The following is a 17,755-nucleotide window of genomic DNA, read 5'->3' as shown; positions in this document are numbered from 1 at the left end:
GCTATTATTATTGATATAAATGTTATTATTGATTGTATTTTTTTTCTGTCAACACAGAATATTGTTTTATTATTATGTATTATATATATATAATATATAATTTTTTTTTGTATGAGTACTACTACTGTTGTTATTATCATTATTATCAATGTTATCTATTATTATTATTGATATTACTATTTCCGTCAACACAACTTATCACCATCTTTAGTATCATTATTGTAATATTTCTGTTGTTATTATTATTACTGATATTACTGTTGCTGCCATCACAAAATATTATTATCATTATTATTATTATACATGCTATTACTATTTAAATACTTCCACTATTATTATCTGTCATTTCTGCTTATTTTTCATTGCTGTTATTATTACTGCTGTTTTATTGTTGTTTTTGTGTTCTGTGTTCGCCCTATATGTTGTAAATTTTGCACTCCTAAAAATAAAAATAAAGTTAATACATTAATTCATGTTAACAAATGAAACCTTATTGTAAAGTATTAAATCCCTGATATTTCACAGTCATACACACAGAATACTCTCATCTTAGTGAATATGTTTATTTTAATATCTCTGACAGGGTCATTTTATGAAACGGCAAAAGCAAAATGAGATTAAACTTCTTGTAACGTAGATTTTCATAGTTTCATATGTGTGTGTGTGTGTGTGTGTGTGTGTGTGTGTGTGTGTGTGTGTGTGTGTGTGTGTGTGTGTGTGTGTGTGTGTGTGTGTGTGTGTGTGTGTGTGTGTGTGTGTGTGTGTGTGTGTGTGTGTGTGTGTGTGTGTGTGTGTGTGTGTGTGTGTGTGTGTGTGTGTGTGTGTGTGTGTGTGTGTGTGTGTGTGTGTGTGTGTGTGAACTGCAGTGACCCTCATTCAGGACACCAGAGGGGGCGGGCGAGATCTCAGCAGATCTCAGAGCTCGAGCGGCTCCTCAGTCTCGAGTCTGCCGGTGTTTTGTGTGTGTGTTTGTGTGTCGGGGTATTCAGTATCTTTGGGATATGAGGGCTCGTGCGTGTTTCCTTTAATCGCGTTTGTCTGGATGTACTAATGCAGTGACCGCAGAAGCGCGGCTCTGCGCGGATCATCGGAGCCCGTCATCCCGGACAGAGACTCGCTTTGTTCGGTCAGTAAGAAACGAATCGCGTCTACTATCAAAATGAACGACACGGAGAAAGAGAATAAATCTGATGAAGACTCAGAGTCTCTGGAGGAAGAGGAGGTTGACCCGAGGATTCAGGTACAGAGCGACAAAATCCATTTCGACTGATGCATCTGAGAATTCACATCAAATCCATTTAAAGCGGATTAACCAAACTCGACTGAACACTTATAGGCGATGCTATTTGGCTGTACTGATATGTTATATTGTTCTATATGTCGCTTTATTCATTCCGACACCAGAACTGAAGTTAGCCTGGGTCAAACTCTTTTTGGATGAAACCTCGATCAGATCGTCCATAATTTCATCAGAAGTCTATACACACCGATAATCCGATCAGATCAGATCATGTTGTGTTCGCTCAGATTGTTCCGCGGCTGGTGATTGATTCGATCAGGGGAAGCCCACTGTGACATCACCTGTTCTATTCTGTTACATTGTTTCATTGTTTGTTCCATTGAGGAACCGCGACAATCATGTTTACTTTTGACGTCATATTTAGAATTATTTGCTTTTTAAAGGGACCCGTTGAGTTCACGCGCACTGCATGCAAAACTGAGGGGTTCGAATAATAATGTCAGAAAACGATCTACAGTGACCCATAAAACGTATTTGGACACACGCACACACACTGTTGCAAGAGAAAGTGTGTGAAGTGAACCGCTTGCAGAATCTGTGAAAATGTGAATAATTTTAATAGTGACAGATCATACACAATGTAATTTTTATTTAGTGCTGTCCTGAATAAGAGATTTGACATAAAACATGTTTACATAAAGCCCACAAGACAAAAAAAAAAAAAAGATTAATTTATTAAACTGACCCGTTCAAAAGTGTATGAACCTTTTATTCTAAATACTGTGTCGTTCCTTGGATGATCCACGACTGTCTGTGTGTGTGTGTGTCGTTCCCTGGATGATCCACGGCTGTGTGTGTGTGTGTGTGTGTGTCGTTCCCTGATGATCCACGGCTGTGTGTGTGTGTGTGTCGTTCCCTGATGATCCACGGCTGTGTGTGTGTGTGTGTGAGAGTGTGTGTGTCATTCCCTGGATGATCCACGACTGTGTGTAAGTGTCGTTCTGTGGAATGATCCACAACTGTGTGTGTGAGAGTGTGTGTCGTTCCCTGGATGATCCACGACTGTGTGTGTGTGTGTGTGTGCGTCGTTCCATGGATGATCCACAACTGTGTGTGTGTGTGTGTGTGTGTGTGTGTGTGTGTGTGTGTGTGTCGTTCCCTGATGATCCACGGCTGTGTGTGTCTGTGTGTGTGTCGTTCCCTGATGATCCACAACTGTTTTTTTTTGTGATGGTTGTTCTTGAGTCTCTTGTTTGTCCTGATCAGTTAAACTGTCCAGCGTTCTTCTGCACATCCTTCAGTTTTCCAGCATCTTTTGCGTATGAAGCCTCTCCAGCGGTGAGTGTGTGTGATTCTGAGATCTGAGGACGACTGAGGGACTCAAACACAACTACTGAAAAAGCTTCACACATTCACTGAAGCTCCAGAAGGAAACACGACGCATTAAGAGCCAGGGGTGAAAACTTTCTGAATTTGAAGATCAAGATAAATTGTACTTCATTTGTCTTCCGGGAAACATGTGAGTGAGTATCTTCTGTTGCTTCTGAAGGGCAGAACTAAATGAAAAAAATGTATACTTAAACATTTTTAACCCAACATTTTTAATCTTCATCCTGTTCAAAAGTTTTCACCCCCGGCTCTTAATGCGTCGTTCTGGCGCTTCAGTGAATGTGTGAAGCTTTTTCAGTAGTTGTGTTTGAGTCCTTCAGTCGTCCTCAGATCTCAGAATCACACACACTCACTGCTGGAGAGGCTTCATACGCAAAAGATGCTGGAAAACTGAAGAATCTGCAGAAGAACGCTGGACAGTTTAACTGATCAGGACAAACAAGAGACTCAAGAACAACCATCACAAAACACACACACAGTCGTGGATCATCAGGGAACGACACACAGGATTGAGAATCAATGGTTCATAAACTTTTGAACGGGGTAATTTTAATAAATTCAGCTTTTTTTTTTTTGTCTTGTGGACTATATGTAAACATTATATATGTCAAATATCATATTAAGGACAGGACTAAATTAAAAATAACGTATGATCTCTCTTATTTTGTTGAAATGATTCACATTTTCACAGATTCTGAAAGCGGTTCTTGCAACTGTGTATAAATAGTAATTATCCATTATATATCAATTATTATTATTTAAAATGAATAACCTGGGTTTGACCTAGCACTGTCAAAAAACAACAAAAACACTTGCACCAAAATCACAAACACATGTTCTAATGCAGTGACTTTTTTAAGCATGATTTTTTAAAACATCATTATCTATTGTTTTATCATTTGAAACACCCTTTTGGGAAATGTTTTACACTTATAGTACTTTCTTTACAATTAATGGCAATTAATTTATCTTGCTAAGAACTTGCTGCAAAGAACCGTGGAAAACCCTTCATGTAAGCCTGTGCTAGATGAACTGGTTTTTCATCCTCCACCCATGAAATAATCTCGTAATGAAAACAACAGTGCGAAACATCTGTGTGTCATCAACGTGTTGCTAACATGGGAGGAAAAGCATACACACAAGCTTATTTCAGTGTTGGGTTACTTGAAGAACACTTTCCAGATGTCGCATTGCAACAGAACAGGCATCTTACTGCGATCGCCTCGCTTTATCTCTTCAACAGGGCGAGCTGGAGAAACTGAATCAGTCTACAGATAACATCAACAGATGGGAGACTGAACTGGAGGTAAGGTTCACATGCCTGCTTTCTGCTGTCACTGTTTTTGCTGAAAATGGTTGCAGGCGGAATTCCAAAGTCATGTCTAAAAGCTCAGCACCCGCCCCCTTCCAGCACTGACCAATGGGAAGCTTCCTATTATGCGACTCACACCCTTTTTATCTGCTGAGCAGACAGAGGAAATCTCTCCTATCCGAGTCTGGAATTCCTCAGAAAGCCACAACAGCTAGAGGAGTAGTTTAGGAAAATGTAATCCCTGACTTTCTTCTGTGGAACACAAAAGGAGACACAAGTAGTAATTGAAGAAATATCCATTTCCATGTTTTGTTTCAGCTGGTTTATGATTTCCTTTTGTATTTCAGCATACACCTTAAAAATGCTGGGTTAAAAACAACCCTAGTTGGGTTGAAAATGGACAAACCCAGCAATTGGGTTGTTTTAACCCAGCGATTGGGTTGTTTAAGCAAACATTTAAAGGGATAGTTCACCCAAAAATTAAAATTAGCCCATGATTTACTCACCCTCAAGTCATCCTAGGTGTATATGACATTCTTCTTTCAGAATACTCTTTTGGCGCAAGTCTAATTGCGTACGGCTTTCCGCCGGAAGCTAGTTGTTTTAGTCTATAAAGTTTTAAATATGGATATTTTTCTTACACAAACTTGTTACACTGCGCCACTTCGCTTCAGAAGGCCTTTATTAACCCCCCGGAGCCGTGTGGAGCAGTTACATGATGGATAGATGCATTTTTATGGACTTCAAAAACGACACAACAAATCACTGCCATTATAAAGCTTGGAAGAGCCAGGACAGCTTTAATATAACTCCGATTGTATTCGTCTGAAAGAAGAATGTCATACACACCTAGGATGACTTGAGGGTGAGTAAATCATGGACTAATTTTCATTTTTGGGTGAACTAACCCTTTAATCCAACCGCTGGATTAAAACAACACAATTGCTGGATTTGTCCATTTTTTAACCCAACGGTAAAGGCGAGATGACAATACCATGGTAGTCAAAAGTATTTAAAATTATACCATGGTACTACCAAAAAAAAAAAAAAAATCGCAACTTTCCATTTTCCGTCGGCCTTAGTTCACGATGTAACTACAGAAGAGTCAAGTTTTAATAGGAAAAATATCAAAACTCTTTGGTCATTTTTTTGAGCGAGATGCTAACGGTCTAATCAGATTCGATGATCTATACTAAGCTATGCTAAAAGTGCTACCACCAGACCCGGAGATCGTTTAACTCTAGGGGAGACGGAAAATGAGCCTATTTTCAAAAAAAAATAGTGTGTTCCTTTAACAAAGAATAATAGAAGTGCAGATTATTGGTTCATGTTAACTAATGTAGTTAACTAATGAAACCTTATTGTAAAGTGTTACCCATAAGTCTTGTTAAAGTCCTCTATGGCCCCTTTTCTACCAGAATGAACCGGTTCAGAGCCAGTGCTAGTCCCAGTTCATAGTTGGTTCGACTGAGGAGCCTTCTAAGAACCGTTTGCTTTTCCACATGCTGAGAGCCACAACAGAGCCATGTCTTACGTCACTGTATACATCTCAGCTTTCTCAGCAACGCCAGCGAGGCAGAGGGAAACACAAACACCAGGCTTGTTCGAGATGCATCGGCGCTGCGCAGTCCACTTATGATATCAAAAAACCGCATGAGTGAATCAAAAGCATAAGGAGTCATATGCTCTCGCTGGACTCGTTGTCATACGGCGATCGGTCTGCACAGCACCGCTGAGAACAAGCCTTCCATCAACTATGCAAACGTTGCGTTACTATTGATTCACACGGCTTTACAATTAGGGATCGACCGATATGGATTTTTTAGTGCCGATGCCGATACCGATTTTTTTTCATCAGCCTTAGCCGATGACGATACGGGCTGCCGATTTTCTTGAGCCGATATTTGGAGCCGATACTGCTTTTGCTCCCTCAATTTACATCATAAAAATGACACAATGATCATGATGATAACCATTTAAAATTTACAATTTAAAAAAGGAACATTTATTGAACTAAAAAAAAATATATTTAACAAATAGTAAAAACAGGTGATGTAGAACAAGAAAAAAAAAAGAGTTCAGTGGTGAAAATAAATTCTGAAGATAAATATTTAAGCATAAATAAAATAATTACACTATTGCACACAGTATCAACAAGCAAACAGCATAATAAAGTGTACACTGACTGTACTATACTTAATTTTAAAACTATTTACAACCTAGTCATTTAATGGTTACACTCTAAAAAATGCTGGGTTAAAAATAACCCAAGTTGGGTTGAATATGGACTAACCCAGCAATTGGGTTGTTTTGACCCAGCGGTTGGGTTAAATGTTTGCTTAAAACAACCCAATCGCTGGGTTAAAACAGCCCGATTGCTGGGTTAGTCCATTTTCAGACTTAATGTTAACTTAATCTCTTGTAGAGCAACACCAGCGGTAATTCAGGAAAAAATCTCCCAATGCTCCACGTGAAACTTCTGTTTTTCGACCTTTTACCATCGTGTCAATTCTCAATTGATTTTGATTAATATGCACGAGGGAGGGAGAGCAAGAGAGTTTGAAGACGGTGAGAGCTGCCCTGTGGACGCCTGTCTGTAAATAATGCAGGGGAAAAAATATCGGCCAACGCAGCAGCCTTGTATCGGCCGATGCCGATACACATAAAAACGGCCGGTCGATATATCGGTCTAACACTATTTACGATCCTACATCGGCATCAAAACACGACGAAAACACAGCGAATCCAACGCATTCATGCAGTTCGCCGTAATTTGTAAAGACGGAGTTTACAAACGAGCAGCAGCTGTTAGCTCCATTAGCTACTATTTCAGAAATGGCGGATCTCAAGTTTGTGTTCGTCTTGTTGACCCCGCCCCCAGCGGCTGACGTAATCGGTTCTTAGTTCTAGCCAGTGGCGGCTGGTCAATAGAGGGCGCTGGGGCGCCGCCCCCATCAAAATTCCAGAAATATACATGTATACAAAAATGATATAAAAGTGAAATAAAAATAAAATAGTTTACTCATACGATGTGCCGGCTGTTAGTAAGAGCCTCAGCATTTAATAAAAACTGGCTTTGATGGGTTAACTATTTTATATGTTCTTCAATATGTGTCATGCGGTTTCATGCGTGAGGGACGCCGGACAAATGGATGTCTATCTGAGTCTAAAAATATACGGGCAGCATGTGACCTGAAGCTGGTCTCTAATTGGTTCTTAAAGATCATCCTCCGGACGCAGGTCGCTGCGTCCCTGGCGAATCAGAATTGGATGCATGTTATTTTATCCAATCTGATTGGTTCTCGTCACCTGTCATTCAACTTTCCGCTCTTGGCCACTAAAGCGAAAGTGCACGGGCGACATCGTCACTCCAACTCCACCAAAACCTTGTTAGGATGATCAGTTTCGTAGAGATGGCAGCATTTAAACCACACAAGGCGTTCGCTGGAAGAAAAAAAATGATAAAGGATCCCGAACCGGACCAACGCGATTTACAAATCCAGCAGCAGCCGGCCAGTGACAGGACGCAGCTGCACTCGGAGCTTCACATGCTTGTTATGAGAAACGTAGGTGGCTGGCTGGATGTGTTGTTAGCAATGCCCTTTATTGCTTCTTTTAATTCAAAGTGTCGGTACTGAAGGGGGTAAGAGACTTGACTGAACAATGCAAACGTCATGACACTACTGAGATGACTGACTTTAATCAGAGAGTCATTGAGAAATTCGCTGGCCAGAAGGAAAGGAGAGCAAAATGTATGTTCAAGTAGTCAACATGCTTTTTTAGGGCGTTTTCACACCTACCTTGTTTGGTCCGGATTTTCTGACTTTTCAGTTTGGTCCGAATCAAAATTACAGGTGTGAAACCTCCCCCGTACCGCGGTCCGGACCAAACAGACGAAATTTGGTCCGACGAAAAGAGGTAGTCTCGGTCCGGATCAAACTGAACGAAGGTTCGGTTCGTTTCTAGTGTGAAAGCATTTTCTGTATGGTTCGGACTTTCAGACCATTTACAGGAAGTTCCTGTTTATGTTTAAATATTATAATGTTATTTTTAAATTCAATCTAGGCTACATTGATTATGAAAAGTGAAAAGATGCGCAATATGTCAGAAGTGATCAGAAATGATTTTGAACGAAATTTTGTATGATTTTGCTTAGAAAGCCTTTCTTTAATGTGAATTTCGTTTTGTATAAATTGTATCTTAATTTTAATCAACGTTTAATCAGATAATTGCCTGGATTTAATAAATAAGAAGCAAATAGTCTATAGCAGACAATAGCTTTGCACATGAACTGGAGCGCGTCTCAAATAAACCGAAACTCAGCAGCTACTTGTCTCACAAACATGAGAAATATGTGAATATAAAGCTTGAAATGTCCACTTTTAAACGTAACTAATAAAAAACAGTCAAGCAATGCGCACTGTTCAATAGTGGCAGCGATATACGTCCGTTCATTCACTCTTGTCAAAGACGCTGACGTCAGACGCACGTCCGTTTACAAACCAATCAATGTCCAGATGCCGCCCACACATATGATGACGAGTGGACGCAAGTGTGTCATGTAAATTTCTTTATTGCGCTCGCATAACTGCAATGTGAAGCCAAACCAAAACTAACCGATTGTATAAAATGTATCAAAACATGAACTTAGGTTCGGACCTTGGTGCAGACTTTCAGGTGTGAAAACGCCCTTATTCTTTTAATAAGGTATATAAATTTTGGGGGCCCCCCCCCCCAAAAAAATTATTATCACCAGCCGCCACTGCTTCTAGCCCAGCAATGTTTTGGTGCTACTTAAGAACCACTTTTCCTGTCTCAGAGCTGGTGCTTTGGGTTTGGAAACACAAAGAACCGATTTGAAACTAGGCTCTGGCTCCGCACCAGCACCAGCACTGGAAAAGGGGTATATTAGTCTTATTTCAGATTCATGACTATTAGTTCCTCATCCTCTTTTTAAAAACAAAACAAAACGTGACGAACGCTCATTCACAGTTCCCTGTTTAACTGTATTTGTCCTGTGATAATCCCTCAGGAAGTGTCCTTCTGTCAGAGGAAGTCTAAATCCCTGTGACGTGTCTTTTGTCACGGAGGTCCTGTGTGGAAGGATGTAGATGTCCGTGTTTTTACATAAGTCATTTGAGCGACCAAACCCACTTTATAACAGATTGATGACCGGCAGAGCTGGACACGATACACGGACACACGCACGACTCAAACTCTCTGGCCCCGCTGCTCATCTTATGCAACAAACGTGATTGTTTCGTTCTGCTGAGGGGGAGATTTCTGTCTAGAAAGCAGGGAGTAGATTCCTCCTTAACTGGGTTAAACGCTGAATCGAGTTAGCTGAAGCAGCGCTTTTCAGGGAGCAACAAAAGCCTGATTATTGAAGCGTTTCATTGCCGTTAAAGTGAAAGATGGACGCTCATAATTCAGAGAGATTCCTGAGCGCACAGTGCATGTTGCCTAAGATACATTCAGGTTTCACAGACTGCATGCACTGTAATTCACACTTCAATATAACGCTATATGATTTGCTAGCTTTTATGCAGTAGAGTGTGAATGCACTTAATTAGGAAACAAAGTTGTGTTAAGTTCCCAGTGCTTTCACAAGTTTTGTTTGAGACACTTGAGCGTGTGATTTTAGATTCACTGTCTGTTACTGATCTCTGATCTGCAGGATTCCCGGCAGAAGTTTCGCGCCGTCCTAGTGGAGGCCACAGTCAAACTGGACGAGCAGGTCAAGAAGATCGGCAAAGCCGTAGAAGACTCTAAACCGTACTGGGAGGCCAGGAGGGCGGCCCGCCAGGTGAGCTTTGTTTTGTCACAGCAATGTGTTTTGCTGGAGTTTGCACGGTGTGGAACCTTCTGGAATCTCATCTAGGGAATGAATGATTAGGGACAAACACATCTAGACACTTTGAAACTTGACAGAATATAGTCGTTCACCAGTGTGAAAAGGAAAGCACGCTATAGAACAGAATTATGCAATGAAGGTTTGGCGGTTGCCAGGGAGGCCTGAACAGCAGGAAACAGCTGATGATCCGCTTCAGTGGGCATGACATGGTTTACATCATGTTACTCTACTAGTGTGTTAACAACTGTGAATCTATGTGCAAAGTAAACTGTTGGAATTATCATAGCATATCTACAGTTGGAAAATATAAAAATATTCATAGTCATTCATTCTTGTGATATAAAATTAAGAAAAATCACGAATATTGCAATGATTTTTGCTTTTAGTTTTTAATAATAGCTTTTCTCTTGGCCATGAAGTAAATATGTTCACCATATAAATATGGATGGATGGATGCATAGATGGCTGGATGTTGGATGGATAGATGGATGGATGGATGGATGCATAGATGAATGGATGGATGGATAGATGGATGTTGGATGGATGGATGGATGGATGGATGTTGGATGGATGGATGGATGCATAGATGGATGGATGGATGGATGGATGCATAGATGGATGCATAGATGGATGGATGGATGGATGGATGCATAGATGGATGCATAGATGGATGGATGGATGGATGTTGGATGGATGCATAGATGAATGGATGGATGCATAGATGGATGTTGGATGGATGGATGCTTAGATGGATGGATGGATGCATAGATGGATGTTGGATGGATGCATAGATGAATGGATGGATGCATAGATGGATGTTGGATGGATGGATGCATAGATGAATGGATTGATGGATGCATAGATATATGCATAGATGGATGTTGGATGGATGGATGCATAGATGGATGGATGGATGGATGGATGGGTGCATAGATGGATGGATGGATGCATAGATGGATGTTGGATGGATGGATGCATAGATGGATGGATGGATGGATGGATGGGTGCATAGATGGATGGATGGATGCATAGATGGATGCATAGATGGAAGAATTAATGTTGTATGGATGGATGCATAGGTGGATAGATGGATGCATAGATGGATGGATGCATAGATGGATGTTGGATGGATGGATGGATGCATAGATGGATGTTGGATGGATGGATGCATAGATGGATGGATTGATGCATAGATGGATGGATTGATGCATAGATGGATGGATGGATGCATAGATGTATGGATGGATGGATGGATGGATGGATGCATAGATGGATGGATGGATGCATAGATGGATGTTGGATGGATGGATGCATAGATGGATGGATGGATGCATACATGGATGGATGGATGTTGGATGGATGGATGGATGCATAGATGGATGTTGGATGGATGGATGGATGCATAGATGGATGTTGGATGGATGAATGCATAGATGGATGGATTGATGCATAGATGGATGGATGGATGCATAGATGTATGGATGGATGGATGGATGGATGCATAGATGGATGGATGGATGCATAGATGGATGTTGGATGGATGGATGCATAGATGGATGTTGGATGGATGCATACATGGATGGATGGATGTTGGATGGATGGATGGATGGATGATAGATGGATGGATGGATGCATTGATGGATGTTGGATGGATGGATGCATAGATGGATGGATGGATGTTGGATGGATAGATGGATGATAGATGGATGGATGGATGGATGTTGGTTGGTTGGATGGATGCATAGATGGATGATGGATGGATGGATGCATTGATAGATAGATAGATAGATAGATAGATAGATAGATAGATAGATAGATAGATAGATAGATAGATAGATAGATAGATAGATAGATAGATAGATAGATAGATAGATAGATAGATAGATAGAAAAACAAACATAATATTGTCAAAAGAGTGAAACATATTTAGGGTTAATATCAAGGGTTAATTGTCTTTGTTACATCTCAGCACTAATCATGATTTATTAACAGTACAAAAACGACATTATTTAAACGGTGGAAAACTCTCTCGCCGACTTTACATTGTTGAACTAATAGAGTAATCGTTGTTAAACAGCAGACTATCATTATTAATGTAATATAACAGTGTGCTATGACCAAAAAAAGTATGATGTTCTGAAAGAATGTGCCTCAAGTTTTGGAGGACGAGTTTTTAAGAAAAACATGTTTGCCCCAGTTTAACTTCTCATCGTCACATGACCTCCTGTCAGCTCCTCAGTAATGAATGCCCTGCAGTCCAGCGTACAGACGCACGCTCATTTGTTTGCAAACAGGCCGAGGCATTTCCTATAGATAGAAACAGCGAAGGAGAGACGACTGAACATGACGTCCGTCTCACGTGTCTCAATGCATGAAGAGCCTCTTCTGCTCAGAACATCTTAGCACAGTCTAGTTATTAATATGAAGCATCAGTCGGTAGTGTCATGTGAATGTGTGTGAGGATCGATGCGAGATCTTTCAGATGTGAAATTCTCCATATTATCACCTTGTGACAGTGATAAATCAACACAAATGTCGCTCTCAGACAGTCATAAAAGAGCTTTTTATATCCACGAGGTGACATTGGTGAGAGTTCTGCTCAGCGTCTGGCTCTAACGCAATTATAACGCCGTCAAAACTGAAGTGAAGGGGTTTATGATTATAGATATACAGTGTATATTCAAATATTTGGAGTCGGTAAGATTTTTTATTTATATTAAAATCATTTATTTGATCAAAAATGTATTAAATACTGTAAAAAGTCGTGAGAAGCCTTCAGAAAGACAGAAGCTCCAGTCACTCGCTCATATTCTCAGTCTATTTTTATACGCATTAAAACAAAATGATCTGACATAGTCATGAGTCAGTAAAGCGCCGCCAAGAAAAAGACAACGTTAGCTAATCTTTTAAAAGCTCCTGGTAAAACCTGCTTCATTTAAGCTGAAGGAAACACAGATAACAAGTCATCGGACTTGTGTGTGTGTGTGTGTGTGTGTGTGTGACATCTGCAACTCATGGACTTTCTAACTATATATCAAAAGAATCCGTCACAGTGATGCGTAATAATTCAGATGGTGTAAATATACACAGTACACACAGTTATGAATGCTAGCTAATATGATTTAGTGGCTTGATTTAATCTTACTGTGTTTAATTTAATATCACTGTGTTTGATCCGTGTAAAGCTGAAAGTGTGTGTGTGTGTGTGAACGGGTAATGAAATGAAGGTGGTCTTGTGTAACTGTCCTGTCATCACTTTGAAAGACCACCATGATCTGTCTGTGTCAGAAGGTGAGACACACAGCTCAGACTGGCAGTGCCAGCTGTCTCTCAGTCAGAGTGCCAACGCCCACCTCACAGCCAATCAGAACACAGAACACGATCACACCTACAATGACATACAGCTGAGCAGACAGATATAGATATAGACAGACAGACAGACAGACAGACAGACAGACAGACAGACAGACAGACAGACAGACAGACAGACAGACAGACAGACAGACAGACAGACAGACAGACAGACAGACAGACAGATAGATAGATAGATAGATAGATAGATAGATAGATAGATAGATAGATAGATAGATAGATAGATAGATAGATAGATAGATAGACAGACAGACATATAGACAGACAGACAGACAGACAGATAGATAGATAGATAGATAGACAGACAGACAGACCGACAGACAGATAGATAGATAGATAGATAGATAGATAGATAGATAGATAGATAGATAGATAGATAGATAGATAGATAGATAGATAGATAGATAGATAGATAGATAGATAGATAGATAGATCGATAGATAGATAGATAGATAGATAGATAGATAGACAGACAGACAGACAGACAGACAGACAGACAGACAGACAGACAGACAGACAGACAGACAGACTGATAGATAGATATATAGATAGACAGACAGACAGACAGACAGAGACAGACTGATAGATAGATATATAGATAGATAGACAGACAGACGGACAGACTGATAGATAGATAGATAGACAGACAGACAGAGACAGACTGATAGATAGATAGATAGACAGACAGACAGAGACAGACTGATAGATAGATAGATAGACAGACAGACAGAGACAGACTGATAGATAGATAGACAGACAGACAGACAGACAGACAGACAGACAGACAGACAGAGACAGACTGATAGATAGATAGATAGACAGACAGACAGACAGACAGACAGACAGACAGACAGACAGACAGACTGATAGATAGATAGATAGATAGATAGATAGATAGATAGACAGACAGACAGACAGACAGACAGACAGACAGACAGACAGACAGACAGACAGACAGAGACAGACTGATAGATAGATAGATAGATAGATAGATAGACAGACAGACAGACAGACAGCATCTGTTCTGTCCTGTGGCACGTGAGCGTCAGGTGTCAGACATCAATGACAGGCGACTCCAGCATGTGTCAGCTGACCTCGCACCTCACGTCCCTTCACAGCGTGTGTGTCTGAGTGTTGATTACAGATGAGCACTGGTTTTAAAAGACACACACACACACACACACGCGGTCAAATCAATGTCATTTGAACAGACACTATGAGGGTGTTATCCAGACTGAGACTGCATTGGATTTGCTACTGCTGCTGAAACATCTCATGTGCAAAACTAATCTAGTTAATCGCCCAGTTTGCATTAAAATATGATCTTTTCTGCTCATGTTGATTATGTTCAAAATGCTACCATACTAATGTTTCTTCAGTATGTGCATAGTATGCATGCTTAAACAGATGACATACTACATTTGCTGCAAATTGCATGGTTTAAGACTTAGATTAGGCAATGACACAGCCTACTATCAACACACACATTTTACTCATAATATTTGTTCAGTGTGCATAATGAATACAGTGCAAATATGCACATTTTCTGTATTCATGGAATACTGACCAACTAAATTTGCCGAAAATGATGCACTGCGCTAGACTTAACCTTGTATTTACAGTGTGAAATGAATCAGATGGATCAGATATCAACATTTGATTTCTCAAAAGTTTAGACATTTATTTAAATTAGATAAAAATGCTAAATAATAGTTATTTCTGAGATTGTAACTGAATATGACAAAATACTACTGTTGCATACTGCATTATATGCAATTAAAAATAGTATGCAGCATACAGTAAACAACAATACAAATATTAAGCAGCACAAATGTTTTCAACTGATAATAATCATAAATGTTTATTGAGCAGCAAATATTAGCATATTAGAATGATTCCTGAAGGATCATGTGACACTGAAGACTGGAGGAATGATGCTAAAAATTCAGCTTTGATCACAGGAATAAATTACATTGTACTAAATATTCACATAGTTCACATAGAAGACAAGTGGTGCTTGCAGTGGCAAAATTCGGCACAATTTATATTTTCAGACTGGTTTCTCACCCGAAACAAAAGAGCCTATGGCTTATTCATGTGTTTGTACGGTTGCTAGGGTACTCTATATGGTTGCTAGGAAGTGGCTTGGCAGCTTCCAATGATGATACTTCAAAGGCTGCTTGTTAGTATGAATGAGATAAACCAACCGTAATCCCTCAATGAATCCTCTATGGATTTGAAGATATCCTTCTTTGGGTTTGCGTTGCTAGGGTGCTCGACAACGGTTGTTAGGGCGTGGCTAGACAGTTAGCAGGGTTAAACTAATCGACTGGATGTCTGCCCAAATCAAAAGAGCCAAAAGAGTCTGTTTTTTTTTTAATGGAAGTCTATGAGGTGGTTCCTAGGGTCCTGTAACTGGTTGCTAGGGTGTGGCTATTAAGATTTTAGGTAATTACTTATTGGCTGCTTGATAAGGTAAGTCAAATGAGTGTTATAGAGAGGGAGAGATTCCTCCGGCCCTGCGTGTGTGTGAAAGTAACAGTGATTTAAGATTACGCCATTGTAAATCTATGGGATTTTTTTGCCCGCTTTTTTGTCCGCTGTATTGTTGCATACTGCATCTCATGCAATTAAAAATAGTATGCAGCATACAGTAAACAACGCTGTCTTCAGTGAACTAGCGTTCCAGAACACTGAAAATGCTGAACTTCCTCTTTTCTACACACATACTTAGGCCTCAATGTAAGATTTATGTATTTGAATTGCATATAAAACATCAACTTGCACAGTTTTAACATAGACAATAACCTAAATATTGACTAATAATCAGTGTTGGGCAGTGTAAATTTTGACAGCAAATTTTGATTTAGTTTTAGTCATAGTCTTTTGACTAAAATGCCATTTAGTTTTAGTCATATTTTAGTCACCTGAATTGTTTTTAGTTTTAGTCGACTAAATCTACTGTAGATTTAGTCTCCTAAAATCTAATGAGTTTAGTTAAATTGTAATACATTAAGCATTTAAGCTCCATTTAATTTTGACATCATTTTGTTTTTGACATTAAAAATACACGAAAGAGAGCTCAATTCACTTTTTTGTCTGTTTTTTTTAAAAACATCTATATAGTTTTTATAACTTTGTATTTCTTTTAGTTAGTAGGCCATATAAGGTAAAGCTAAAGCTTTAAATAAGTTTGTTTATTTATTTATTTTTAATTTCAGTTAACATTTATTTAATTTCAAGTAATAATTTTTTTTATGGTTTTAGTTAACTATTATAACCCTGATACTTTATTGAATATGTGTCAAATACTGGTCTTTCCTCCTGACTATGAATTAAATGGGAATTAAATGAAATACAGAATATTGTGTAACCAAATACTGATATACTGTATAATGCGTGACTTTTAAATTATAAACAAGCTCGAAATACACCGGGACTCTTATTTTGAAATGTCTGCGCCTCTATTGCAGTTGCAGCTGCTCATTCAAGTTCAGGAGATAAAATATGCATTGATACAACCGTCTAACATATTACTATATAATCATCATAAAGTAAACATTGTCATTATTCATCAGCATTAGTTCATATACAGTTGCGTGGCATAAATGTGCGCTATTCATTGACTGTGAGCCGCTCTGGAGCGCTGGATTGGGGATGTGTGAGCCTGGAGAAGCGCAACAGCTCCGTGTTTTCCAGCGGTTAGATCAGCACGTTCAAATCAAATGTGTGCATCTGTTACACGGTACATCAGTTCTGACTGGATCTCTTCCCTAATCGACCCTCCCTAACATTTTCGTCTCGTTTTTATTTGTTGACGAAAATGACAGTAAGTTTTCGTCATAGTTTTAGTCATCCAACACTAGTTTTTATTTAGTTATCGTCTCGTTTTCGTCAGTGAAAAAAGGTCGTTGACGAAAATTATGACGAAAATTATTTGTCAACGAAATTAACACTGGTGTTGGGGAAAGTAACTTTGAAAAGTAATGCATTACAATATTGTGTTACTCCCTTAAAAAGGAACTAATTGCGGTACTTAGTTACTTTTTAAGAAAAGTAATGTGTCACGTTACTTTTGCGTTACTTTTTTTTTACGTGGGCTGGGCTTGCTTTTTAGTTTTTTTTTATACAAAAAAGTTATATTTTTTGGGCAAATGTAAAGGCCCTTTTCACCAAAATGTACATAAAAAGGAAATGCAAGGAAGGAAATGCAAATTCACGCATGTACAGTAGAGGGCGCAGCTCAAACAAACCTTGTAGCTGTGCTGCCGTTCTGGACTACGGAAGAATGGGATGCAGTTTAACACTTACTTCACAAATAAAAACAAAAAATCTAAAGTCATTTTTGCTTATGGTTTACAATTACCATCATGTTTACACACAACGTCTCTTCAATTACTCCTGATTTCTCTCAGCATCGGGACAAGAGAGCTGTCATTCAATACATAGGAAAACAAAGTAACTTGAGTTACTTATTTGGAAAAAGTTTTTTTTTGTCAATTTAAAAGTAATGCGTTACTTTACTAGTTACTTGAAAAAAGTAATCTGATTACGTAACTTGAGTTATGTGTAATGCGTTACCCCCAAC

At 39.2% G+C, this 17,755-nt stretch overlaps 1 protein-coding gene across 1 annotated transcript in view; it reads left to right on the top strand.

The window, feature by feature from the left end:
• Positions 1 to 886: 886 nt before the first annotated feature.
• sh3bp5a (SH3-domain binding protein 5a (BTK-associated)) overlaps positions 887 to 17,755 on the top strand; it is a 33,021-nt gene continuing 16,152 nt past the window's right edge. The window contains exons 1-3 of the mRNA XM_079828417.1: positions 887 to 1,240; positions 3,873 to 3,935; positions 9,619 to 9,747. Coding sequence (XP_079684543.1) covers positions 1,160 to 1,240; positions 3,873 to 3,935; positions 9,619 to 9,747 — 273 coding nt within the window. The 5' untranslated portion in view covers positions 887 to 1,159. The remainder of the gene's footprint in view (positions 1,241 to 3,872; positions 3,936 to 9,618; positions 9,748 to 17,755) is intronic.

Source organism: Gobio gobio (genome assembly GCF_949357685.1).
Source record: "Gobio gobio genome assembly, chromosome: 11".
Classification (NCBI taxonomy): Eukaryota; Metazoa; Chordata; class Actinopteri; order Cypriniformes; family Gobionidae; genus Gobio; species Gobio gobio.
This window is presented reverse-complemented; position numbering and strand designations above follow the sequence as displayed.